The sequence below is a fragment of the Equus quagga genome, chromosome 14 (assembly GCF_021613505.1).
Source record: "Equus quagga isolate Etosha38 chromosome 14, UCLA_HA_Equagga_1.0, whole genome shotgun sequence".
In the NCBI taxonomy this organism is placed as follows: Eukaryota; Metazoa; Chordata; class Mammalia; order Perissodactyla; family Equidae; genus Equus; species Equus quagga.
In genome coordinates this window covers 17,164,729-17,191,060 of record NC_060280.1, presented here as the reverse complement: position 1 = coordinate 17,191,060, position 26,332 = coordinate 17,164,729, and the positions used below count along the sequence as shown (strand labels likewise).

Below are 26,332 nucleotides of genomic sequence, written 5' to 3'. Positions count from 1 at the left end.
ACCTTTTTGGCCCACAATGAAAGACCAAGTGTGGTCTTCATTCTGGATCGCCTGGCCAGGTGACCTGGACAATGTCCTGTGCTGGTAGAAAAACTGAGCAGGCCCGTGACTGCACAGACGTGTTTTGGCGACACCCCCTGGCAGCCTTGCAGCCCTCTACATGCTCCTGTCATTGATCCGTCAGTCAGGATTGCACGGAAACTTCAGCGACACAAGTGCTTATTAGCTAAGTGGTTAATAAGGTCTCAGTAGGGACTTGTATTTAAAGCCCCAGAAAGTACAGCTTTGATCTCTGCTAACTCAGGGGAGGCAATAATTGCGCGTGGGTATCATGGCATCAGCGTGCTGCCTTTCTGGGAGAGTACCAGGAAGCCAGTTCACACACCAGGCCAGTGCAGACAGCCACACAGGGGCAGTGTGGCCAGGAATGTAGTTCTGACCTCCCCTGCCTTCCCTCCCTCTTTATTTCCATGTAAACCCAGGAAGGACTTGGTATTCTAGAGCCCCTCTCTGAGGGGCCTGTGCTGGGGCCCCAGCAGGGGATGGAACATCAGGCCAACAATGGCTTATTGTCCCGAGCCAGTGCACCCGAACAGTTCTTGGAAGCAGGAGCCAAGTTTCTTGGCATTTGTGAAATCCTGAAAGTGGCAGGGAGTGTGTTTGGAGGCAGAATCGTCATCTCTCCCAGGCTGGGCCAGCTTGAGAGGTGGGGGGAGGTGGGAACTGGCCTGGCAGACGCTGCTCCTGGCAAGGGACAGGCTTTGTAAAGTCTGAGGAGGTCCATCTGTCTGAGTCGTGGGACCAGACCTGCCCCCAGCAAGCCAGCAGCCGCATTCTCTGCAATCCCCAAGAGCCCCTCCCATGGTTGGAGTGACTGTCCCCAAGTTGCTGTAAGTGTTGGCTTCCTTAACAAGAAAGAGAGTGTGCGTCTCGGGGGCTGGTCCTTCTCCCCAGCCCACTTGCCCTCTCTCCCCCTCTTCATCCCCCCGTAGTTCCCATGCTCTTGCTGGAATCCGACAGGTTGGCCTCAGGCTCTGAGGGTGGGCACAGCCCCCGGGGGTGGGGACACCCCCAAACTCCTGCTGGGACGTGAGGCTTTCACGGCAGGTCACATGTGGCCTCTCGAGAGCAGTCCTGGGTTGAGATCGAGGGCGTTCCTTCGCCCACACACGAGTCACTGTTACTTGTCCTCTGGGTGGCTATCAGCCTGTGCCCGAGGGCCTCCAGCCGAACTCTCTGCTGTCTCTGCCCGCATCTCCCAGTGCTGTATTCATAGGCTGGGGAGGGCCTGGAGCCCCTTTCCCTCCAGGGCCTTGGGGTCAGGAAGAGTGTTCACGGAATCTCACACTGTGCGTGTTTGCCTCCCTGGAGGAGAGACTGCAGGCCCTGGGGTGGCCTTTCAGAGCTGGTGGGGAAAGGAGAGCAAGTTGGGGTTGGCTGGGGAGTGTATGTGTGATTGCGCTGTGTCTGCTTAGGCTGTCACCTCCCACCCCTTCCTCGCTCCATGATGCGTTGATGGGGATCCAGGCTCTCGTGGGTAGGCACAGGCCATCACTCCCTCAGGAGCACGGGCCCCCGAAGCCCGTCAGGCGGTGATCCCCGGGCCACGTGGAGCTGACCTGCCCAGCACCAGCTCTGGGGCCGTCTGGAGCCTGCAGCAGAGGCCCCATCCTGCTGCCTCCTGCCTCCTAGTCTAGTCACTGCATTTTCTGGCAAGGTGCTCTGTGGTCATGGCCTGGAGGGACTGGGATCAGACACAGCCATCCCTCCCTAGGGAGATGGGGCAGGCTGGGGCTGCTGAATTCAGAGGAAGAAGGGAGGGTGGAGTCAAGTCCATCTTGGCCCAGCCCTGCTAAGTGCCAGGTGCTCTGGCTCATGTCTTCATAACTCAGTTCTCACCACAAACCCGTGAGGCAGGCACGATTATCCCATTTTACTGCGCAGGACACTGAGCTCAGAAGCTGAGAGCTTGGTGCTCGGGCTCAGACCCGCTTCCTGGTGGAGTGGGGTCTCTGGGGGCCCCATGCTCACCAAGCGGCAGCCCGGGCCACCCCTTGCAGGGGGAGGGGCCTCTGCAGGAGGCGGCAGGCAGCTGTCTGTCTGCGAGGTCTTGATCCTCAGCTCTCTATCTCCTTTGCTTGCTTCTCTCCCTCATGGGCTTTTGGAGGCAACAGGTCACACAGGTGCCATATAGGCCCTTTTGGTGGTTACAGGGCCCGAGCAGCCCAAGTTGTCCCAGCCCCTGATGAGAGAGGCCATGTGAAGGCACCCAGGCTGGGGGTCAGGAGACCCGAGTAGACTCCTGAATCTGGCATTTCTCTGCTGAGCAGCTTTGGCTAGATCCCTTCCTCTCTCTGGGATTCGTTCACCACCCTGTGAAAAGAGAAATTCGTGAACTCCTGAAGGCCCTGCGCCCCCAGTGGATGGAGCTCTACGAGTCACTGGCTCGCCCAGGGCCGCAGGGTTCTGTTTCTTTCCTTTGCTCGGGCTGTTGGGTGCTGTCTGTCTGTGGGTGTGGAGCCATCTCCTGCATCCAGCTGCTTGTCTTTTCTTTCTGGGTGCTAACTGCCTCTCTTTTATCTCTGTCTCCTCTGCCTCTGCTCTTGGGTAGTTGACGGTAGGGAGAGTGTCCAGCGGAATAGGGGCTGCAGCTGAAGTCCTGGTCAATCTGTACATGAATGATCACAGACCTAAGACCCAGGCCACCTCTCCAGACCTGGTAAGGACGCACACCCCTCGGCCTTCTCCCGTAGACACCAGCTGTGGCCTCCCAAGGAGGGTGCACAGGGTGCAGAGAGGATGGCCTGGCCCTCCTGAGGCTCCCCTTCTCAGGGGACAAGAGGGACTAGGAATGGGCTGGTCAGAGTAGAGGTTAGCGTTTTTCTTTGCAGACAGACCTCGCTCAGCTCCCTTCTGGGTCATTTCACAAGGCAGGGTGACTTCCCTGCTGTCCGGGCTCTGGAGAACTCAGGCAAAAGGCCAGGCGAGGCCATCCACATAGTTGGGCATCCTTACCATCAGTTTACTGTCCAGCCTGAGCAGCCCTTTGGTGTTGGATTGAGAATTCAGTAATAGAGGAAACATCCCTTTCCTCTGAATTCTCCTTCTCCAAATAAGGCCACTCACTGCCATCACCAGCGATTTGTATTGACAATTCTTTGGGTTTCCTTTTGGCACATTCCCCTGGAGTCACCCTGGTGCCCCCCTGTCCTGGCCCTCACCCTCCCTGCTGGCATTTAGGAATTTGATTGACAGCCTCTCCCTTTTCTGCAGTTCTCTGAGCAGTTTTGATGCCACATGCTTTCCTTGCCTGACGTAAGTCACTGCAGGGGGACAAAGATGTGTGAAACCTTTTTTCAGCGACCTCACTCTAGACTCAGACAACATGTAACCCTTGGGACAGATTCCTGGAGACAGCTTCCCTGAGCGGGCATGTTCGAGGGGTGCCCACTCCATCAGACCGGGCAACATTGCCCCCACTGGAAACCAGAACAACCAGCCTAGGGGAGGCCCCCCCCGGGCCGCCTTGTTGCTGGCCGGCCTGCCCGGGAGTACACTTACATCAGCCCCTGCAGGGTTGAGGTCTGGTGGGAGCGCATCTTCCTACCCTCAGTCACTCTTTGCTGTGCTGCCTGCAGTGACAAAAGCAACAAATAGGAGCCCACGAGGTCCCCGTGATTCGGGTCAGAATCTACAAACCCGGGCCTCACCTTTAAGGATGCAGTGCAAGCCCTAACGTGCTGCTCTTCTCTCCCGCTGCCCTGTGCCCCCAGGAGTCTATTCGAAAGGTGTTTCCCCTGAACCTGGGTGGCAGCGACACCTGTTACTTCTGCAAGAAGCGTGTGTACGTGATGGAGCGGCTGAGCGCAGAGGGCCACTTCTTCCACCGGGAGTGTTTCCGCTGCAGTGTCTGCGCCACCACCTTGCGCCTGGCCGCCTATGCCTTCGACGTTGACGAAGGTAACCCTCAGGGGCCAGGGGTGGCACTGGTCTCTGGCCTGGGCTCCCATCCTTCTGAAGGCTCTGGGACGCCCAACACCTCCAGGTGGTACAGTGTCATCAGGAAAGCTGCTCAGGGAGCTGGGAGCTAGAGAGAGAGGCCGCCTGTGCAGGGCAGGGGGTCCTGAGGAAAGAGGAAGGTGGCAGCACCTGGGTGTGCCAGCACTGGTGAGGACCTACTGTGTGCCGTGTGCTTTATGTATGTCTTCTTGTTCAGTCTCACCACCTTTCGTGGCGTCTGTGTGGTCAAGAAAGTCAAACCAGATAACCTATGTAACATGCTCGGCACAGACCTGGCATGTAATAAGGCTTCCATAAATGATGACATCTTAATGTTGTTATTTATAAAGTGTGCATTATTAAAAAAACATAATAATAACATCTCTCCTGATAAATGGCCTACGAGAGATGATCGATGAAGGAGCTGCGCCCACTGGAATGAGTGGTTATTTTCTGACTTTCAGCGCTTGCTCTTCACACTGTCATATATAATGAGAAGCAGTCCAGCACTGTCTTGTGACTCCATCCCCTCAAACTCAACAGCCTGGGTTCAAATCCAGACCGTACCACTTACCACCATATAACCTTGGGCCTGTCACCTGACCTCTTGGTGCCTGAGTTTCCTCGTCTGTGAAATGAGGAGAGGAACAGCGCTTAGCCCAAAAGGTTGTTGTGAGGATTGGTGAGTTAAATCACTGGAAGCATTTAGAATCATGCCTTATATATTGCGGGTCCTTCATCAGATTTTCCTATTGTTATCATTATTCCCGTCACTCTTGTTACTGTTGAAACAATGAGCAAAGAAGGCTTTTCTGGAAGGCACCCAATGGTCCTGGGCAGTGGCCAGTGGCCCAGTGTGTACCTCGCCGGGGTCTTTTCCTCCCCATCACTGTGGCCATCTGTTCTGAGCCTTTCCCACCCCCAGGGGTCCCAGAAAGGAAGAGGAGCTAGAAACAGTGTTGCTATTCAGATCTGTCCATTTCGCTGCCTGGCAACTGGCCTGGGGAAGAGACTTGGCCTCCATGTGCTTTGGGGATTATCTGAGGGTTTCAGCCCCCTCCCCCAGAGCGCCCGCCTTGCTGCGGCCTGCCTCTGAAGCAGCAAAGGGTCCTGCTGGCTGCCACTTCTTTAAGGCAGGTGACAGGAACCATTTCCTAAGTTTGAGCTGTCCTGGCCTTGTTATTGGCATTTTCTGACCTAGACAACGGTAGGCACTTGGCTTATGTCTGCTATGGCTCTGGTGTACAAGAGAAAAACCTGTGTGCGTGTGTGTATGTATTTATTTTTCACAGGCAAGTTTTTCTGCAAGCCTCATTTCATTCACTGTAAAACCAATAACCAGCAACGGAAGAGACGGGCAGACTTGAAGCAACAAAGAGAGGTACGTTTTGTCTCGAAAGTGCTGGTGAAACAGGGAAGGCCTCCAGACAGGAGAAGGCTTTCAAGGATTCCTCCACGTTAGGCCAACATGTGTAGCCTTGGAGGGATTGAGGCCCACAGCTGAAGAAGAGAGTCTCTACTCCCTGATGTGAGGGTCCCTTTGCCTCAGTCTGTTCAGCCAGCCTCTGGGACTATCCCCTTCCAGATGCCAGCTCCCCGGTGACTGGCTCTGCTGCTGCGTATGAGAAGCCCAAGAGCTTTCCCTGTCCCATGCCACGTGTCTCCCCTGTGCCTGGAGCGCATGAGACCATAGGGGCCTATTTGCAAGGATGCCACGGATAGGGCCAACCCTCTGTGGTGTCCACTTCTCTTCCCCAGCCTCTTGGATGTCAGCAAAGTGTCTGGCTTGCTGAGTTTATGGCTGGCTTGTGACAGCACCCCCTCTGGCAGCACTTAGCAAATACCTCTCTGCCCTGATTAATCACCCACCACCAGCTCAGACCAGCAACTTAAAGCTTTTTTCTGATTGTGCAAGTCATATAGACTCAGTGTAGAAAAATGGGTAAATAAATGAAAGTATATAACAAAGGAAAGTTAAATCACCCCACGGCACTCTATCCTGAGAAAACCGTAATTAAAATTTTGTAACATTTCCTTCCAGATGTTTTCCTCTCTAAATGTATTTTACCCTAGTTGGAATCCTATTGCTACAGTTTTATATCCTTCATTTTTCACTAGTAACATATCAAGAACAGTTTCCCATGACATTAAAATTCTTTTGGAGTATAATTTTTTTTTTTAAAGATTGGCACCTGAGCTACATCTGTTGCCAATCTTCTTCCTTTTTTTTTTTTTTCTTCTTCTTCTCCCCAAAGCCCCCCAGTACATAGTTGTATATTCTAGTTGTATGTCTTTCTAGTTGTGGCACGTGGGACGCCGCCTCAGCATGGCCTGATGAGAGGTGCCATGTCCGTGCCCAGGATCCAAACCAGTGAAACCCGGGGCCTCCAAGGCGGAGGGTACAAGCTTAACCACTTGGTCACAGCACCAGGCCCTGGAGTATAATTTTTTTTTTTGAGGAAGATTAGTCCCGAGCTAACATCTGCTGCCAATCCTTCTGTTTTTGCTGAGGAAGACTGGCCCTGAGCTCACATCTGTGCCCATCTTCCTCCTCTACTTTATGTGTGGGATGCCTGCCACAGCATGGCTTGCCAAGCGGTGCCATGTTGCACCTGGGATCTGAACTGGCGAACCCTGGGCCGCCGAAGCAGAACATGCAAACTCTACCACTGGGCCACCGGGCTGGTCCCTGGAGTATAATTTTTGATGCCTGTAAAAGATGGTTGATAATTGGTTTGAGTCCCATATTGTTGGATGTTCATGTTGTTTAATACTTGTACAGTGAAAATCTTTGTATGCGTATCTTCATCCATAGTTCAGATTCTTCACTTACGATATATCATCAGAAATAGGATTGCTGAGTCAAAGGGCATGTGTGTTTTGAGGGCTTGTGAACTTTATGGTCAAGTTGCCCTCTAGAAAAGTTGTGCCCATGTTTAGCCCCTGTTCAGCAATGCATGAGGCTGAGATTATTTTGGGGGTTAGTTGCAAAACACAGGGCCTTCCAAGTTCCATTTTTATTGCTGCCTCCGTCTGCTTTGTTGGAGGAGTCCTCTGTGAGAGTCACGGCCTCATTGCCCTCCCTTTGATCTCTTTCTCAGGAGGAGGGGATATGGAAAGAGCCAGAAGCCCCTCGGCGAGACACTCCCATGGAAAGTTCTTGCGCAGCCGCGGCCATCGGCACGCCCGCAGGCAGCCCCCCAGGTATCACCCATTCCTTCTTTAGGAAGGCGCTAAGCTGGCCTCTCCGGCTGTCGCGGGGCCTGCTTCAGCTTCCCCGGAGTCTGCTTAACTGGATGCAGGGACTTCTGCGCGCCGCCGGCCTGCATCTCAGGGACAATGCTTACAACTACTGCTACACGTACGAGCTCCTGAGCCTCGGGCTGCCCCTCCTCTGGGTGTTCTCCGAGGTCCTGGCTTCCATGTTCCAGGAGTCCGAGGAGACGCTCGAGAGCATCCGCGACTGGGTGCTCGGGTGCCTCCCGGTCAAGCTCTACTGAAGTGCTGGCCCCCCAAAATGCCTTAACATTTCAGGGTAGAGGGCGGTGTGCTCCTAGTTAGCGAAGGTGCTGGCCAGGACGCCTAGCATTCTTGAACCACTTAGCTCAAAGCCAAAGAGTCCATGTTGGCCGCCCGCGCCTCCGTCGTCAGGGTGAGCATTTGCTCGTGGCGCAGGGGCCAGCACGACATGAAGGATGTTTTTTATAGCTTTGTACTTCTTTTATACCAAAGCGAGCCATATTTCTAGGTTTACATTTCAATTTTTAGCTTTTATAAGCCAAGAGAAAGCCTTTTTTTCTGAGTGTCAGTTTTTCTAAACACGTTTGAGGTTTATAACTGGTATTACAAACCCCTTCCACGTGGTAGTCGGTTACAATAGTCACTGCCTGCAATGTTAGTGATTTGGGCTTTTATATATATGGAAGTGAGTGTGCCATCTCCTGACCAGTGCCTTTCAATTTATGTACCCAGATGCCACTTGTCGACAGGGGGCAGTTTGTTGCAACGTGAAAGCCTAATCATTTTAGGAGAAAGAATTAGAAGGACAAAATAGAGTTAAACCTACAAAAGCACGTGGCAGTGTGTAGTCAGCTGTTATCTGTCCTCCTGGATGAAGGAGACTGTTTTGCTCTCTTGTTTGGATGTAAAATAGCAGCTTGAAGGTTTTGTCGCCCCATACCAAAGCACAGTCAAATGACATAGAACCGCAAGGTTTTAAGCAGATTGCTTCACTTCCCACTAACGGAGCACTGTGGCGAGGGCTGGCCGGCCCCTCACCGTGCAGGGCTCCGTCAAGCTGACGCAATGCTAAGGAGGAGCTATGTCAGTTGGTGGCATTGACCAGGAGCTATGAACCCTGGGGCTCCCTGTCAGGTCCCCAGCCCAGGCTGCAGTCTGAGCCAAGGCCACTCAGGGTCCATGATGGTCAGGCTGAGGGGAGCATCTGCCCTCTCACATCACGTCCTTTGGGACTGAGGGCATTTGTCAGCACCTCAGGGCATTATTTCTGGGAAGTGTGGCCTGCCCAGTGAGCATTGCTACAGACTTCCTGGCTGCCTAGCCATTCGGCTACCATGCATATTTGGTCAAAACAGTCAGAAACCGTTTATTTTCACACTGTCCTAGCAAAGGAATGTGTCTGACCTCCAGGGGAAAGCTGCCCTGGGTCTGGATTGGCAGGGAGGCTGGAAGTGGAAGTTGTTTATCAACTGATGCCAAAGAAATATGCCCTATTAAGGGCAAAAACAGGCCTCGGGCCCACCTGCATTCTTCACTCTGGGCATCCGGAGGAGGCCTCAGCTCGCCCCAGTCCGCTCTGCCGCCTGGATCTGCACAGCTGTGGGGTTTGGTTGAACAAGGGAGAGGCTGACAGAGACAGACCTGCTACCGTGCTCAGTGTATCTAGAGTTGCCAGGCTGGAGACAGCTCCATGCACTTGTTACACTAGAGATCGCCTCCAGAGTAAGGAAGGAGGGATCCTGGTGTGAGTTAGGAGCCAGAACTCTTGAGGGCTTTGAGATGACAAGTTTCTGTTGGGTGGGCATTTCTGTAGATATTTCTCTGAAGTCCTTGGGTCGAACAGGGGCATGGCTGTGGCCGGGTCCATGGGAATGGGTGCCTCTGACCTTGTTGGAACTGTTCTCAATCTGATGACTTGCATTGTGTTTTTCCAAATTTTTGCTGAGGTTTTAATGTTCAGCATGGTGGGAGGAGCCCTTGATTCATTTTATGTTTGATTCTAGAAAGTAAATTCTCGAGGTCATGATGCGAACACATGACAGCCGCGTCATTGTTATTCTCATCAGCTGACGGTGGGCTGAGATGCTTTGTGGAATGCTCTGCGAAGCCAGAGTTAGTCTCTGAGAATGTCACTCATGGCTAGGAGGAGACTAGGTTGAATTCCTCTGGGGGGACGGGGTACGCCTGTCGGAAGCCTGAGATGTTTGTATGTTCTGAGACTGAACCTTCCTGGTGGGCAGCACCAAGGGTGGATCCAGGGTGGACGCCTCTCAGCATCCACAGCATGTTCCAGAATGAGTATGAGGCCCTAGAGTAAATTGGGTCAGAGGGTCTTGGGGGGTGGGGGTCCTGAGGCCACGTGCACTCTCAGTGGAGGACAGTGGAGCGTTTGGCATATGCAAACCACACGTGTCCCCTCTCGTAGATAGGTAGCTGGTCACTACCAGAAAGGTTCACCTGTCCTATGCAACAATGACTTGTTTAAGGGGAGTTTCCCTCTTTTTTTTTAATGGTGGCCTTATTTTCAACTCCTGTGCTTTCTCATGTTGTCAGTTGTTTCTTTTTGTCCCCCAGACTAAATTCTCTTCTCTGTCTCTCTTCCCAACCTTGCACTGTGGCCGTCAGTTCATTTCAACCTTCCAGTGCTACACCCACTTCTTGGCTGACACACTTCTGCTCTGAGGTGACTGGTTTTCTTGCCGATTTTCAGAGTGGTACTAAACCCTAACCCGCTTCCGGCCCCGTCCTCCCCGCCGTGGTACTGGTGTGCTAACTGCGAGTGTCTTGCATACTAATGGCCTCATTCCGTGGCATGGTCGGTTAACAACGTGGGGTGGTGTCCAGCTTGAAAGCTGTTCCTGAGTCCACTCACTCCTGAGCCGGCAGCCCGGTCCACACAGGTGCATGCCCCACCTCCCCTCTGTTCCCTGTGCGGCCTGCGTGCATGCTTTTCCAGTTGCATTTACGAAGCCGCTTACCCTCCTGGGAGGGTTAACCCTGACTGTGAGACAGTACTGTAGAGAGGGCTCTGTCACCTGTGAAGAGAACTCCTTTGTCTAGCAACCTCTGAAAAAGCACATGCATACAAAGCATCTTCTTAAATTGCTTCTATCAGAAAGACCATTGATGTTATTGATCAAAACCATAGGTGACTCTTTTTACAGGATTTAAAAAAAGTACTCACAGGCTTTATCACAAGCTTGACCCACCCTTTATTTTGAACACATGATCACAATTTTCCAAGCAAATCCTTTCTCTCCCATAAGCTGTACTTTAGATCCGAGGATTTTGCTGTGCTTCTTTTGATCTCTCTTGGCTCGTAAAGCCCCAGATGATGCAGAAGCTTCATCTAGAGCAATCATCATCACAGGCCAGGGATGGCTTTGGGAAATGACTCAGTTCAGCCCCAGGCCTGGAACAGCCAGTTTCAATGGCCCCATGGCTCTGCTCAAAACGCATTTTCCCACTGACTCATTATCTGGAGCAGGAGGACGTTCAGAGTCCTTTCAGAGTCCATGCCAAGTACAGTGGAGCTGCTGTGGGCCAGGCCTCGTGGTCTCAGGCTGCAGGGGGTGTCTGTCCTGCATGAGGCCCAGAGCCATGCTGACCTCTCGGCCTGCCTGTACAGCCCTGCATGCTGCATTGCTCACTGCATTGGTGCAGATCCTAGCCAGTACGACGTCATTGCTCTTGTCTTATCTTCTCTTGCAGAGTCTCCCTCCCTTTATAGAATGTCAACCAAAGAATGCCCTCCTCCCCTGTCAGCCTCCTCTTTAGCTAGCCTCCCCCATCTCATTGTAATGCATGTTTGTGACCTTTGGGAGCCATTTACAGTGCCACACGGAACCCTGTATTTTGCACATGGCAAACAATGTTTAGCTTTATTTATGGTATTTGATGCTGTAAATGAAAATAAATACGGTTCTTTATAAAGCCTGTTGTTTCCTCTCTTCTTTGCCATGGGAGGGGTCAGTCTTCCCTAAACTGCTGGCGGGACTTGCACTTGCGGTGACATGGGACTCTGGGGCTGCGCTGGGCACTCTGAAAGGAAATATTACCCAGGGGTAATATTTGGAAATGTCACCAATGCACCTGGGCCAGGCTTTGGGGTCTCTTTCTTGAAAACTCCTGGTACTTTTCTGCTCTAGATGCTGGGCGTAGCTGAAGGAGGGTCGGGTCGGCGTCACCTCAGCTGTTAAGACAGTCTGTTCCTAACAGCTACTTGCACCCATCTCCCCCTCCATCCAAGCCATGGACCTGTAGGAGCTCTTTACTTAGGTTCCTGTATAGCAAAGGTTGCTCTTGCAAGTTTTATGTTTGTCCTGCTGAGTGATGGGTGAAAGGTAAGGAGGAAGGACCAGGACATGGGTTTCAGGATGGCATGAACATGGCAGGTGTGCTCATCCAGATGGCAAACCATTTGTGATCCTAAGAGGCCTCTCCTGCTCCCAAAGGTTCTGGTCACTCAGTCTTAGGCTGCAAGCCTCTGCCCACAGGGCCACTCTGAGGACAGCACCCATGGCAGGCTCTCGCCCAACTCCAGGCTGTCCCCAAGGGAAACATTTGGAGTCTGACTTGGCTGGTCTGAACAGGACCAAAGAAGGCTGCCTCCTTCCTCAGCCTCCCTAGTGGGGGATGCCTGCCATTGCCAGGCTGGATGTCGCTGGGCTTTTGATGCTGGTATGAAAACTCATCTGTGAACTTCATGAGGGCCCTTGCACCTCCAAAGGGCATTTCTGTGGCTCTGGGCCTCTGAGCCAGCTGCTGGCAGCTGGATCTGCCTTCAGAACTGCCTGGGCTCATGACTAAGGGTCTGTACTCTTACTCAGGTGGGCGACCCTTTCCCTTCCATGAAAGGAAGGGTGTTAGGGACTGAAGTTAGGAGCTGGATTGGGCAAGTGACTCCTTCCTTTGTTCATTCATCTGTTCCAGTATTTGTTGAATGCCTCCCACGCCCTAGGCATGTTCTAGGTCCTAAGGATGCAGCAGTGAACCACACAGGGTCCCTCCCTACCCTGCATCTTGGAATGCATGTACCTCAGTGTTGTGTACTAGACATGATCAGTTTTGTTTATGCGTGCATGCACTTACTTGTTGGTACATGCACGCATTTGTTCACTCAACTGATATTTATTGAGCGTCTACGGTGTGCTGGGAATAGAGCAGGGAATAAAACAGACAAAAGTCCTCGCTCTCATGGAGCTTATAGTTTGGTTTTGATTTTTTGATCTGAAGTTGGGTTAAAGCAACATTTTCCAAAGTTTGGCAATGGAACGCTGGCTCCAAGAGGTGCTTTGTGAATAAAGGGCTCCACCATGACAAAGTTTGAAAGACGTTTTATGCTAACCATACCAGTCCTCCCAGAACCTCGAGATCCGCAAGATTCAAGAGCATGTTAAAGTCTCTGAGGAGTCCTCCAGGAAAGAAGCGTCATTAACTTTGTTCAAGCGGCCTTTCCCATACCTATTTGAAGTGGGGTTTTTGCTTGTTTTGGAGGAGATTTTCATTTGCATATTACATTTTACACAAGTGTTGGGTAAAATATTCTTTAATCCAGTGTTTCTGGATTAAAGACTTAACATCAAAAAAGCAAAATAATAGAATTAAATATTAAATAGAATTAAGTATTGATTAGGTCATGGGTGGTAATTTTCTAAGCTTTAAACCCTCTGTGGAAAAAATTACAGGGGAAAACCTGACACAAATCTGACTAGATTCGCTTTTAAAAATTAGCATGTAACAGTAAAAATGAAAATATTCAATAGGCAGTCAGACTGGGGAAAAATTTGAATTTGATGTGATATTTAAAAAGTTCATATAGGGGTGCCGGCCCCATGGTCACGTGGGTAGGTTTGTGTGCTCTGCTTCAGCAGCCCGAGATTTGCTGGTTCGGATCCTGGGCGCAGACCTCCACACCACTCATCAAGCTATGCTGTGGCAGCATCCGACATGGAAAAGCTAGAAGGACCTACAACTAGGATAGACAACTATGTACTGGGGGTTTGGAGGGAAAAACAAAAGAGGAGGATTGGCAACAGATGTGAGCTCAGGGCGAATCTTTAAAAAAAAAAAAGTTTATGCAAAGGAAGTGTTCCCAGGCACCTTGCACAGTGTAGGTGATCAGTGAAAATTTGTCAGTTAAAGACCCAATGATAAATGGGCAAAGCCTGTGCATAGGCAGTTCAAATTCAAGCAAATTTGAAAAGAAAGCACTAAAAAAGAAAAAAGCAAGCATTCACAAAAATGTTCTTACTTGGCTTTCAAAGGAATGTAAATTAATTGTGCTGTTCCCACTGAATTAGTAAAGGAAAAAGGGAAATCGATTGTAAGAAAAAATATGGACTTAAGCACTAGTATTGAGGAAGAAGTAAATGGGGACAATCTCATCTGGAAGGCAATATGGCAACAATTATTAAGCTCCATAAAAGGCCCTGACCTCCTGGCCCAGTAATCCTACCCCGGGGAACTGATCCTAAAGAAATAATCCAGCAAAGAAACAAATTTCCGTGCAACCTGAATATTAAGTGGAGTAAGTGGGACAAGCACGGTGGGTGGGCTGTTCGCCTTTATATCAATGAAGTCATTCACTTTTACAGCTTTTTCTTTAATTCCTTAAAGAAGTGACTGCTTCTTTGACTGCCCCAGGGCCAGCTGTTACTGCCTGAGCTTTTCCTCTGTGCCAGGCACGGGGCCAGCACCTTCCGTGTGCAACCTTGTTAGCTCTTCACCCCCTCGTGGCAACCTTGAGGATGGTACTGATATTGCAGAAGCTCACTGACACTAGAGAGGTGGCTTGGAGCAGCATCTTCAACCATCAAGGAGCAGAGAGTCACCCAGGCGCAGGCCAGGGTCAGGTGCTGCCCTCAGGAGAGCCATGGCACGTGGGAGGAGCCCTGGACTTGGTCAGGGACCCGGCTCTGACTCCAGCCCTTCAAACCAACTCCCTGACATTGAGCCCCCTGTGAACTGGGGCTAAGGACGCCTCTGGCGTAGGGTTCTGTGAATGGGTGAGCGTGCCCGGTACAGCACTGAGGGCAGCAAGAACTCTCTTGCTGAGTTCTAGACAGCACCTTCCTGGTCTTGCGCACCAGGGAAGGCCCTGAGGGAGACCTTCTTCGGCCATTCTAGATCAGCTGGGGCCCAGAGTGCCTGACGGGACATCTTCAGGTTGAGGACTAAACAGGTCTCAATTCACACCAGGTGGCAACATCTGTTTTTCTCTAGTTTTCTGATCCCCAGCTCTCTTGAAGGTAACTGGTCACCTCCCTTCAGACACGCCCCCCTCCTAAGCTCTGGAGCCCCCTGATCTCCCGCCACTGGCCAGCAGGACTTTAGTCTTGCTTTAGTGAATGCCTGAGTCTCAGCAAAGAGGGAGTGTGGAGTCCAGCTCGGTCTCCAGCTCCCTGCTCAACATCTCCACTTAGATGTCCGCCCAGCGTCTCTAACTCCTGATCGTCTCCTGAAACAGACTCCACCTTGGGCTGAGCCATGGCTGGAAGCAGGAGTTCCGTTCTTCTTGTTACTCACCCCAATGCCTTGGAGTCATTCTTGACTCCTCTTTCTCTTGGCCCCGCCTCCGCACTACCGCCCAGCCACTGTCAGCTCTCCCTGGGTCACTGCAGTGGCCTCCGATGGGGTCTCCCTGCTTCTGCCTTGCTCCACTCGCCTATTTTCAACACGACAGCTGGAGTCATCCTTTTGGAACTTAAGTCTGGTCTCTTTTCTGCTCCAAACTCTCCATAGGCTTCCCAGTTCACTCAGAGTAAAAGCCAAAGGCGCCCACTGGCTTCAGATGGCCCTGTCTGTTCTGGCCCCTGGTGCTCTGACCTGCTGCCTCTCACACACTGTCCCCAGCCACACTGGCCTCCTCAAACATCAGGCATGCTCTGCCTTGGAGCCTTTGCACTGGCTGTTCCCTCTGCCAGAAATGCCCTTCCCTGGTATCCATATGGCTGACCCTATCCTTTATTCAAGTCTTTGTTCCCATGTCTTCCCTCCCTCTTTAATCCTGCACCTTACACCCAGCTCTCCTGATCCCCTTACCCTGCTCGATGGTTTTTCCATAGCATTTGTCACCTCCAACCGTGTTATGTGATTCACTGATTGATTGTGTATATTGTTTGTTTGTTTTCCCTCTTGCTAGAACATAAGCATCTTGAAGGCAGGCATCTCTGTTTCATTTGAACACTCAATAAACACATGCTTGGCACATAGTGGCCCTCGGTAAATAGTTGAGGAATAAATAAAGGAATGCCGGGCCCTGCCTTCCAGCATGGACTGCTGACTGGGAAGCCTGCAGCCATCTTCGGCTGGAGACGGCCTTGCTGGCATCAGTTCAGTTCAGGAGGGAGAACCTGGAAGAGAATTGTGACCTTGTGTCCAGCGACCCCTGCAGAGCCCTCTGATGGATGGGAGAAGAGAGTTTAGGTTTTGCTTCCGCTTTGCTTCCCAAGGGGTGTGATCTTCACGTAGCCTCTTAGCAGAGCTGTGTGGCCCTTAGGGCTTGGAGGGCCTCTCAGGGATCAGGCCCAAGGGGGGCAGCAGAGAGCAGTTCCAGTGGGATACCCTTGGGCATCAATGCCCAGGCCACTGGGTCACACACATCCTCTCCCACCCCTGGGGTCCTGACACAGGAGTCCAGGTGGCAGATTTGAGACAAGAGGTGGGGTGGGGAATGCTCCCTCCACCACAGCCCAGGCTTCAGGGGGCTGAGGCCCCCATGCCAAGGCACGTGGTTGGCTCAACTTGCCTTTAACTTCATGAATTTAGTCACCCTGCAAGTGCCTGTAATTGAGACCAAAAAAGGGCAGGCAGCAGGGGAACCAGGGGTGACCCCTCCCTCCCAAGAAGCTGACTCCTCACACTGTGGGAGCCTAGAAGTGCCTGGAAGATCAAATCTCCTCCCACCCCAACCCATTCCAGGCCCAGCCAGGCCAGAGGTGTCCCCTGGCTGTGGGGACTCCATTGGGGACTTGCAGCAGTGCCCACACTCCCATCTGCCCTGAGGCGAGCTGAGCGCAGAGGCCTGCCCAGCACTGGGATGTCTGCTGCCCCAGCCATGGGGCCTGCGCACGAGGGAAGGACTGTGGACCCCGAGGCCACTTCCCTTCCTGCTTCACTGGTTGCTGGGGGGCCCCCTTCCCAGAAACTTAGAGTTCTCCCCAACCACTTTGTTCAGAGAAACTTGGATGTGGGTCCTGGCTGTGCCCAAAGCTGGAGGCTCAGAGCTAGTCCGACACAAGACCTATTTGTGGCAGGAGAAGGAGGAAGAAAAGACAGTCCAAGGACTGAGGCCCAAAACCTGCTGCTGTCAGCAAAAGGAAAGGGAAAAGGCAGCGTCCTTGCTTTGGGGCCCCCTGAGCTGTGGAAAATTACTCCTGCCCCCACCCCTCCAGCCTGATGGAGGGGACCCTGGCCCTGAGGGCTCCTGCCGGCTTGTAGGCCATCTGTGGCTGCCAATCCCCTGGTGTCTGGCCTGTGTCCAGGCAGAGGGCTCTGCAAGAGGGAGGAGTGGTCAGCTCTGCCGAGGGCCCTGGGGAAGGGGCCTACCCCTGGAGAAGCTGAGGCCTCCTTCTGTTGTCTTGTGGTTGACTTGAGTTGGTCTCTGCACCGCGGCTGCTGCTAGGGCCAGGCAGGGCCTTCAAGTAACGCTGCCCTGGTGGGCCTGTGAGTGCACACGTCTGCACACAGACAGGCCCACACGCTAGGCTGGGGCATGCCTGGCAAGAGGGCAGCAGGACAGGACAGCCACGCCCCAGGGTGGAGGGTGGGCCCGAGGCCCGGGGCTACCCATCAACTTATTCATCCCTGAAGATCCCTGGAAACTGGCATTCCCAGTACTCCATCCACCCTAGTGAGAGTCATCACTCTCAGAAGCCCAAGGAGGCAGCGGCTCTGTCTTCAGGCATCTGTGCCTTTATCTTTTAAAGGGACATGCACTACCAAGGACCTTGGTACTGGCATAGACAAAAGTCCCTCCAGAGCAATTGTGCCATCCCCTGACAGTGGGTGGAGGGAATGCTGACACAAGCCCCTTCCCAGGACCCTCCCCTATCCCACTAGGGGCTTGTCAGTGTCCCTTCACTGGTCACAGTCCACCTTGCAAGAGGGTGAGGAGACCACTCTGTGCTTAGTGTCCTGGACGTCTGCCTATTGGAACTCAGATGCACTCCCTGCCCTTCCCCTATTCTGCTCAGCCTTTGAGAGGTGTAACCCCTATAAACTACATTTCCCAGGCTCCCTTGAAACTGGCTTCCTGTTAGGTCTGACCATTGGGATACACTAGTGGGAGAATGGAGGGCGGGATCAAAGGAGAAGCCAGGCTATTCCTCCCATCTCTCTGCATCTCTGGCAGTGGCTGTGCCTGCTCCATGATACCCACTCCATGATACCCACTCCCACCCATGGCCCTGGCCTCTGGACTTGGAACACCAGCTCCTCCCTCTGTCCTTCTAGCCAGCAGCTTCCTCCTATTGCTCGTCTCTGGGTTGCTTCATGGTCCCCATTTGGCTTTTCAGCTTATCCAACACTGTTATTAGTTTCCTGTATTAACTTTCCTCTGTTGAACTCCCTGACTTGGGCTCTATTTTCCTGACTGGATCCTGATAAATGTAGCTTCACTGCTTTCTTTTTAAACTTTTGCCTTTAGATTGAACTGTGTGCAAGACAGCAGAGGGAGTTTTTCCAAGCCCAGAGCCAGAGGTGGCTCTGACAGTTCAGAGCTGTATGACTTTGGACAAGTGAGATAAGCCTCTGAGCCTCAGTTTCCTAATCTGTAAAATGGGGTTAATAACAATACACAGGAGAACATGTTGCTTTGTTGTCTCCCTGGGTTCTAGGGAACGAGTGGAAGGGTCTCCCGACTTGGGTAAAAGATAGGAACAATTTCGCCAGCAGAACGGGGCCAGGGTCCTCACTCTGCCACTGAAGCAGGGGCCTGGCCAGGAAAGGGCCTCAGGACTTGGCTGCTACGGGGGGTGTGTGAGGACAAGAGTTTCCCTGGACACTGCCTGGTTCTGTGTCTGGAGTCTCGTCCTCACCAGGGAGCAGATGTCCAGCTACAGCACGAGAGGACACTCAGATGCTCAGCTCAGCAGAACTGCTTCCCTCCAGGAGGCCAGTGGCAGCTGCCCTGGGTGGTGCTGGGTCTCTCTCCTCATCCCCACCCCCACGCACCTCCTCCCCTGGCAGCCCCAACCCCACTGCAGTCCTCGATTCTCCCTATGAGCATGGATGACTTTAGACGAGGAGCAGCTGGGCCTGGGGGAAGCAGTGGGGGCAGGGTGGTGGCAGCAGGCATGTGCACAAGGGAGCACCTGGCTTCTTCACCTGGGGCTGGTCACAGACATAGCTGCTCTGTGTCCCAGCATGGCTGGTCCAGCCGAGTCCCTGGGTGGCCCTGGCTGAGATAGTCTCTGGACTCCACATCCTTCCACTCCTGCAACGAAGATGGTGATTCTGCCCTTTCAGGTTGTCAGGCTATTAGAATGATGAATGCAAAGTGCTAAACAGACACAGGGCACTGGATAATGACTTGGTGCTGCTAGTTATTGCCTTTACTTCCATCACTAGTGCTAGTTGCTACCTTTAGATGACTTCCGTCACTCGCGCTGGTACCACCAGCACCACCGCTGCTGGTATGTGACGTGGCCAGGAGCCCTCAGGGGTGAAGGGTGTCTAGAAGTAGAAGCTTGAGCAGCTGTGCTGAACCCCAGAGCCCAGTGTAGCTTGTGGCCCAGGCCTTGCGGCGTTGAACGAGGGAAGGAGCATGTCCTCCTTTGGGGCTTTTTACCGGGGTGGAGCGGTGACCAGAGGAAGCTCCAGCTTCTCTTCCACAAAGTCCTCATCTCCCAGTGCCCCCCAGTCCCTCCACTGATGTCCAGGCTCTCCCGTGGGAGATGCTGGCCCTGATCCTGCTGTACTGAGGAGTCATTAGTCACCCATGTCCCCAGGAAGACAGCCTGAGCCCTTACCCTGTTCCATCCTTCAGCTGGCGGGCAGTCACAATTCTCTGGGAGGAGAAAGGAGAAAAGCAGACCCCTGGCATATTCCCTGCCAGTTTGGGCTGGTCCCTGAGGTGCGGGAGCCATGGGTCTGGTGCCACCATAGTCTGGCATGGCTCACCTCCACTTCCTACAGCTGCCCCATCTGGCCAGGCCACTCTAGACTCCCTCACTCTCCTCTCATCTCCTCTCCTCACCTCTCCTCTCCCTTCCCCTCCGCTCCTCAGGTTTTCATAGCTGCCTCCTCGCTGGTCTCCCTCTCTGCTCCCCGTGGGTCTTCCAGTCCACCTTCCACTCTGCAACCACAGCGATCTGCCTGCGGGCAGATCTGACGATGCCAGTCCCCAGCTCCAGCCCTTCCGCGCTCACTCTTGGAGGGAAGTCCTCTCTCCCCTTTGCCGTCCAAGGCTCTTCTGGTTTGACGACGATGTGATCATTCCCACTGGTTTCCTTTGCGTCCCCTCCTGCTCTCAGGCCACATGGACTTGATTTCCGTCCCATGCAGACGAGAGGGCTTTCCCACCTTGCTTTTGCTCTCAGAGGTCCACTTCCTGAAGCACCCCCTCTCCTTTCTCCACTTGTTCAATCCTACTCCTCCTCAAGCCCCGTTTAAATGGTGTCTGCCACCCCACGTGCTCAGCGCCCGGAAGTCAGACCTCCCTCCCCTTCCTCCTCTCCTCAGCCTCTCTCTTAGCTGGTCTACCTTGTGATGCAGATATTCTTGAACATGGCTTACCTCCCTGTGGGACAGAAAGAGATCCTGGAAGGCAGAGACCGTGCTGATCTATCTCCAAAGCCCAGCCTGGGCTGGGGCCAGGGGAGGGCACAGTGGCGCCTGTCAACCATACAATGTCTGTGCACATAGCTCACAGGCACACACGCCCATCCTCATATATAAGCCACATATAGAGTCAGGTCTCTGCTACAGTAATTCTGTGTGACAAGCCTCCCAAATCTCTGGCTTGTAGCATCTCTTTTTCTTGCTCATGAGGCCGTGGGTTGGCTGGGTGGCTCTGCCTCAGGTGCAGGTCTAAGCGTGGCCTGGGCTCCCGGGGGATTGGCCAGGCTGGGCTCCTAACCGTAGGGTGGCTCCAGACCTGCTTCATGTGCCCACAGTCGGGGACCTAGGCTGAAGGGGCAGCAGCCATCTGGGACAAGCTCTTTTCATGGCAAACTAGCAGGAGCGTGAGTGGACAAGCCAAACAGCAAGCCCACTTAAAGCCGCCACTCACGTCACAGCCACTAATTTCCACTGGTGGAAGCAAGTCTCATGGCCAAGCCTCCCGGCAGTTGGGCGGCAGGAAGCACCCCGCACCTGCTGTAGAGGGAAGGACTGGGAGGTCACAGGACAGGGCTCCGCTCTGTCACAGGGAGGGAGTGAAGAGCCGGGACTGGTCCAGCCCAGACTCCCAGAATAAAGGCCACATCTGTTGGCGCCCGTTCATGGTCCTGTCCTGCTCAGACATACAGACTCGTCCCCATCCTCTCATGAAATATATGACCGAGCGCTGGTGTCTTCTCTCTCTGTGCAGCTGTTTTCTCAGCAGCAAAAAGGGGATTATAATACTTTACTTAGAAGGTTGTGTGAGGTTTAGTAAACTTACAAGTTAAACACTTAAATGATTCTCGATAAAAGTAAGCTTCTGCTATCATTACCGCTGCTACATAGCCGAGCAGCCAGTGATAACACCTGCCCCCCAGACGCCTCCCATCCACAGCCACACCACTGCAGAGTGTGCGTGTGTGTACACACAAGCAAGCGTGCACATACACCAGGGGTTGCAAACTGGCAACCCACTGGCTGCGTCTACCTATAGGGATGTTTTGTTTGACCTCTGTACAATATTTAAAACATTAGGCATTTCACATAGAAATAAACATTGCTTGAGTTATCTTCACAGGTGGTGAATATAGTTGAGGAGGAGATGACATCTCCCAGAAAGAATGGGTGGGGTGAAAAGATGTGGGGGCCCTGGTGGACGCATGGGGAACCCAGCATTTAAGGCTTGGCTGGAAGACTGGGTGGCCGAGATGGAACAGCCATGGAGGCAGGGAGAGAGTGTGTCCCCAGGAGCAGGGAGGGTGGGGGGCACAAGGGCTGCAGGAGCCCCCCAAAGCCTTGTGAATTGGATTAGCAACAAGGAGGCCACTGGGACTTTGTTGGGGGCAGTTTGGGAGTAGTGGAGGCATATGCAAGATTATAGAGGATTGAGAAGCGAGTGATGGGAGGTGAGGTGGAGAAAGTGAGTGTAGCAGATCCTTGCAAGAAGATTGGCTGGGAAGGGGGAAGAAGAGTTGGCTGGAGGCGGGTGGTGGGGACTGGGATTAAAACAGCATTTGTAAATACTAATGGAAAAGATCCACTAGACAAAGAAGTTAATGACACAGGCAAGAGGAGATAATGACCCTGGGGGCAAGGGAGTTGGGGGGGGGGGGGTTGGTAGGGGAGCCAAGTTCCAGTGAGGTGTCAGCCTTAGAAAGGAGAAAGGACGTCTGCCCCCTTGTGACCAGTGAAGGGGTCATCCAGCTAGTTAGTGCCAAGAGGGAGCAGGGCTTAGGCTGCCTGTTCTGCTCATACATTCGTTCGTTCATTCATTCATTTATTCAACTAAATCTAGCGAGCATCTACTCTTTAGCAGGCACAATTCCAGCAACAAACGAAACAGACAGAAATCACTGTTTACATTCTAATTATAAGAGAGAGGATGAACACATTTTATTAGAAAATTGTATAGCTTATTAGAAGGCGAGAGAGATGTGCTATGAATAAAAATAAAGGGGAATGGAGAGCGCCGGGGGCTGGGTTGCAGTTTACAGAGGATGACCGGGGTAAGCCTCGCCGAGAAGGCGCCGTTTGACCAAAGACTTGAAGCTGGTGTGGGAGCGAGCCCTGCCTGAAGCTCTCCTGGAATAGCGTCTCCTAGGAAGAGGCAAGAGCAGCGCAAGGGGCTGCAATGAGGGTGCACCCAGTGCTGGAAGGACAGCAAGAGGTCACACGGTCTGGGGAGAAGAGGCAGCACTTGGAGCTGAGGTCACAGGGCCACTGGGGGATTTTGAGCAGAGGGTGGCGTGGTCTGACTTACAGTTTAACGGAGTCACTCCGGCGGCTGTGTTGAGAATAGACTGACGGGTGGGGCATGGCAAGAGGAAAAGCAGGGAGCCCCGTGGAGGCTGTTTCTATAATCCAGACGAGAGAGGATGATGGCTGGAGGCAGGGTGATGGCAGAGGAGGTGGTGAGAGGTGACTGGAGTCCTGACATATTTTGAAGGTAGAGCCAACAGGATTTGCTGATGGCTCGACTGAAGGGTGAAAGAACGAGAGAAGTCAAGGATGCCACTAAAGTGCTTGACTTGAGCGGCTGCAAGGCTGAAGGTGGCATTTCCCAAGTTGGGGATGGCTGGGGGAGAGCAGGTGTGGGGAGAGACGGAGAGGAAGACTCCCATTAGGGCGTGAGTTTGATGTGTCTATTAGGTGTCCACGTGGAGATGCCAAGTCAGCAGTGTTATAGATACATCCAGATCCAGCAGAAATGTTCAGGCTGGAGATATAAATGTGGGAGTCATCACTGTCTAGGGTTGTTTAAAGCCATGAGACCAGATGAGATCATCAAGGATGTGAGTGTAGTGAGAAGAGAAGAGGTTCAGAGGCTGAGCCCTGGGACCCCCTGTGTTAGAGGTCGAGGGAAGAGGTGGAACCAGCGAAAGATACAAAGAGAGGAGGAGGCAGCCAGCGAGGAGGAGGAGGCGCGCTGGGCTGTCCTGGAAGCTGAGAGGAGAGCTGTTTCTGGAAGGAGGGAGTGATCGGCTGGGTCAAATACTGCTGGTGTGTCAAGTAAGATGAGGACTGAAGTTACCACTGGGTTTGGCAAGATGTTGGACATTGTCATTTGACAACAGCAGTTCAGGGGCTGGTGGGCCTGGGATGGGCCCTCTGAACATTTCAGGAGCCTCCTCTGGGATCGAATGGGGTGACGTGAGCATTCCTGCCTACAGACCAGAGATGTGCTCTGTGTGCTGGGCTTTCTGGTGGCTGAGCGGTGGGCATCCTACAATGGCACAGAGGACGAGAAGGTCGGCTTTGGAGTGGTCCAGTAGCCCCCAGGCCTGCTCCCTGCCCCGGCCAGCTGCCCTGCAGGGCCCTTCCTTCCCACCATCTCTCCAGACTCTCTTCTCCTCTTAGCAGATGAGCCGACCTCGCCCAAGAAGCCCAAGAGCATCCTGGAGCCAGAACCTGGCCATGTGGAAGGTGGACCCACCTCTCCCCTGCCATCTGAGTGGACCTCAGTGAGGATCAGCCCTGGCGAGAACGTGGTTGGGCAGGACATGATGGCCGTGTGTGTCCTGGTCAACAGTGACGAGAGCAGGTACACTTAGGCTGCTGCAGGAAGGGGGCAGAACCGGGGTTAGAAGAAGGGGACAGCGTTCAGGAGCTGGTCTTCTCTCCGCTCACTTGCAGTGTGGCCTCTCTGTGCCTCTCTTTCCTCATCTGTAAAATGGGGACCATCATAACACCTGTCTTGTAGGGAGTTGCAAGGCTCCATTAATAAATGTGAAGGGTGGAGAATGCCGGCATGTAATCAGCACTATTAAGTGTCAGCATTTGCTGTTTTCTCAGAGAAGGGAAAGGCTCTGGTCCCACCGTCTTCTCCCCAGGAGGAAATTGTCATGTAGGCTGTGGTGAGGGGTGCCGAGTGGGTGTCACCTGTCACAGTAAGATGTAAGATGGTGATGCACGGTGATGGGGAGGCTAGGCTGGGGATAGGAGTAGGGTGGAGAGGGGACATAAAAAATGAAGCCCTGGTGCCCTAGATGAGCATTTCTCAGACTGCTGTCCTCACCACCCCCATCAGAACCACCCAGATGGTCATTAGGAGTGCAGACTCCAGTTAATTCAGGAGGCCAGTCAACAGTAGGTGCCGATTGCTCGCTGTGTACTAGACTCAGGATACAGCAGTGACCAACACAAGAAAAGGCCTGGCTCTCACAGAGCTTTCATTCAAAGTGAGTAGACAGGGGCCGGCTCGGTGGCACAGTGGTAAAGTTTGCACGTGCTGGTTCGGCGACCCGGGGTTCGCCGGTTTGGATCCCGGGTGTGGACATGGCACTGCTTGGCACTCCATGCTGTGGTAGGCGTCCCACATACAAAGTAGAGGAAGATGGGCACAGGTGTTAGCTCAGGGCAAGTCTTCCTCAGCAAAAAGAGGAGGATTGCAGCAGATGTTTGCTCAGGGCTAATCTTCCTCCAAAAAAAAAAACAAAACAAACAAAGTGGGTAGACAGCCAGCAAACAAGTAAATCGTTAACAGAGAAAATACCACATCTGTGCCAGATAGAGGAGTAATTAGGGGTGTATGATAGCAAATGACTGGTCAGCTACCTGAGGTTGGGTGGCCAGGGAAGGCCTCTCTATCTGTTATCTAGTCTCGCAATCATGCTGAGTGACAAACCACCCCAAAGATGAGTGACTTCTAATGACCACCATTTATGACGCTCATGATCCTGGGGGCAGGGAGTTTGAGCCAGGCTCAGCCAGGCAGTTCTTCTGGTCTCAGCGGGCTCCCTCGTGTGTTTGGGCCAGCGGGGCCCTGCTTCTAGAGCATGGCTAGCTCTCAGCTGGGGCCACGGGTCTTTCATCCTCCAACAGGCAGCCCGTGCTTGTTCACACGGTCCCGAGAGGCAGCGGGGAATAGCGCAAGGTCTCTCGGGACCTCGGCTGGGACTGCACAGCACTACTCCTGTCACATGTGATTGGCCATGGCAAGGCCAGCCCCGATTCAAGGTGGGGGAGAAATAGGCTCGACCTTTATGGGAGGAGCTGAAAGGCCCATTGCAAAGGGGTGTGGATCCAGGAGAGGAGTGGTGGCAAAGAATCTGCCACGGCCTCCCTGAAGAGGTCTCCCTAGGGGGGAGACCTGATGTCTCTGACGTGACAGAAGGTCAGAGCGGCCGGCACACAGTGGGGGAGAGAAGAAGATATTGTGCCAGAAAGCAGGGCGGGAGCAAGGCTTGGTGAGACAGGGCGAAGAGTTCCAACTTCATTCCAGGTATAATTGGAGCCACTAGAGTATTATTAAGTCAGAGAGTGACACCTCACTTACGATTTCCAAAGATCTGCAAGCCTTGGCGTGGAGAATGGATGGGGCAAGGTGGGTGGGAGTGGAGGCAGGGGGGCCAGGTGGGAGCCTGTGGCTCAGGTAGGAGATGAGGAGCCTACACCAGGGCTGGGAGCAGCGGAGATGGATCTGCCGATGGACTGAATGTGAGCAAAAGACAGGATTCAAGGGCCACTCCCAGATTTTGACTTGAGTGACTGGATGAAAGGTGCAGTCACTTCTGGAGTCGTCTTGAGGCGGAGAAGATTTCAGGGAAGATGCAGGTTTGTGGAGAAAATGAAGAGTGCTGTTTTGGACCTGGAGGGACCTGTAGGGTTAGATGTCTTGTGCAGGTATCAAGCAAGCGGTAGAATAGGTAAGTCTGACGTTTCTGGGAGGCAGGGCTGGAGGTGGTGATCTGGAGGCCAATGACATACAGAGGCTCTTCAAGCCAAGGGAGCTGATAAGTCACTTCTGGAGTAAGAATATCTTCTTAGAGAGAAAGAAGAGCTGGGCCTGGGCGAGAGCCCCAGGGCATTTGAACAGTCAGTGGGCAAGCAGAGGAGGAGCTAGCGACACCCACTGGAAGGAGAGAAACCAAGAAAGGGTAGGTTGTGGAAGCTGAGATAAGAAAGTGTTTTAAGAAGGAAGGTATGGTTCACTGTGTCAGGTAAGAATGGAGATGCACCCTCGGGATCTTCCAACAGGAGGATCATTGTTAACTTCGACAACCGTAGTCTCAGTGGAGTGATGGGGCAGAAACCTGATCGGAGTAGGTGTGGAGAGAATGTAAGAGGAGAAAAGGGAGACTGCAGTGTAGACAGCCAGTTCATCAGGTCTGGAGCAGGCAGACTCTGGTAATGAGGCCTGGGAACGCACATTTTAGCAAGTCCCAGGGGCAATTTGGATGCACACAAGCCACTGCAGCGGAGTGCCCTTAGCAGTTACTGAGATGGAAACCAGAGCCCAGAGAAGGCAAGGCCCTTGCTCTAGGTCACA

General features: G+C 53.0%; 1 protein-coding gene across 10 annotated transcripts in view; it reads left to right on the top strand.

Moving 5' to 3' along the window:
- MICAL2 (microtubule associated monooxygenase, calponin and LIM domain containing 2) overlaps window positions 1-26,332 on the top strand; it is a 220,409-nt gene that overhangs the window by 129,776 nt on the left and 64,301 nt on the right. For 7 of the 10 annotated variants that reach the window (XM_046685200.1, XM_046685199.1, XM_046685198.1 and 4 more), the window contains 5 exons: window positions 2,612-2,719; window positions 3,774-3,960; window positions 5,292-5,380; window positions 7,101-7,203; window positions 23,422-23,605. In XM_046685200.1, coding sequence (XP_046541156.1) covers window positions 2,612-2,719; window positions 3,774-3,960; window positions 5,292-5,380; window positions 7,101-7,203; window positions 23,422-23,605 — 671 coding nt within the window. The remainder of the gene's footprint in view (window positions 1-2,611; window positions 2,720-3,773; window positions 3,961-5,291; window positions 5,381-7,100; window positions 7,204-23,421; window positions 23,606-26,332) is intronic. The other 3 variants (XM_046685202.1, XM_046685197.1, XM_046685201.1) reach the window with 2 other exon arrangements.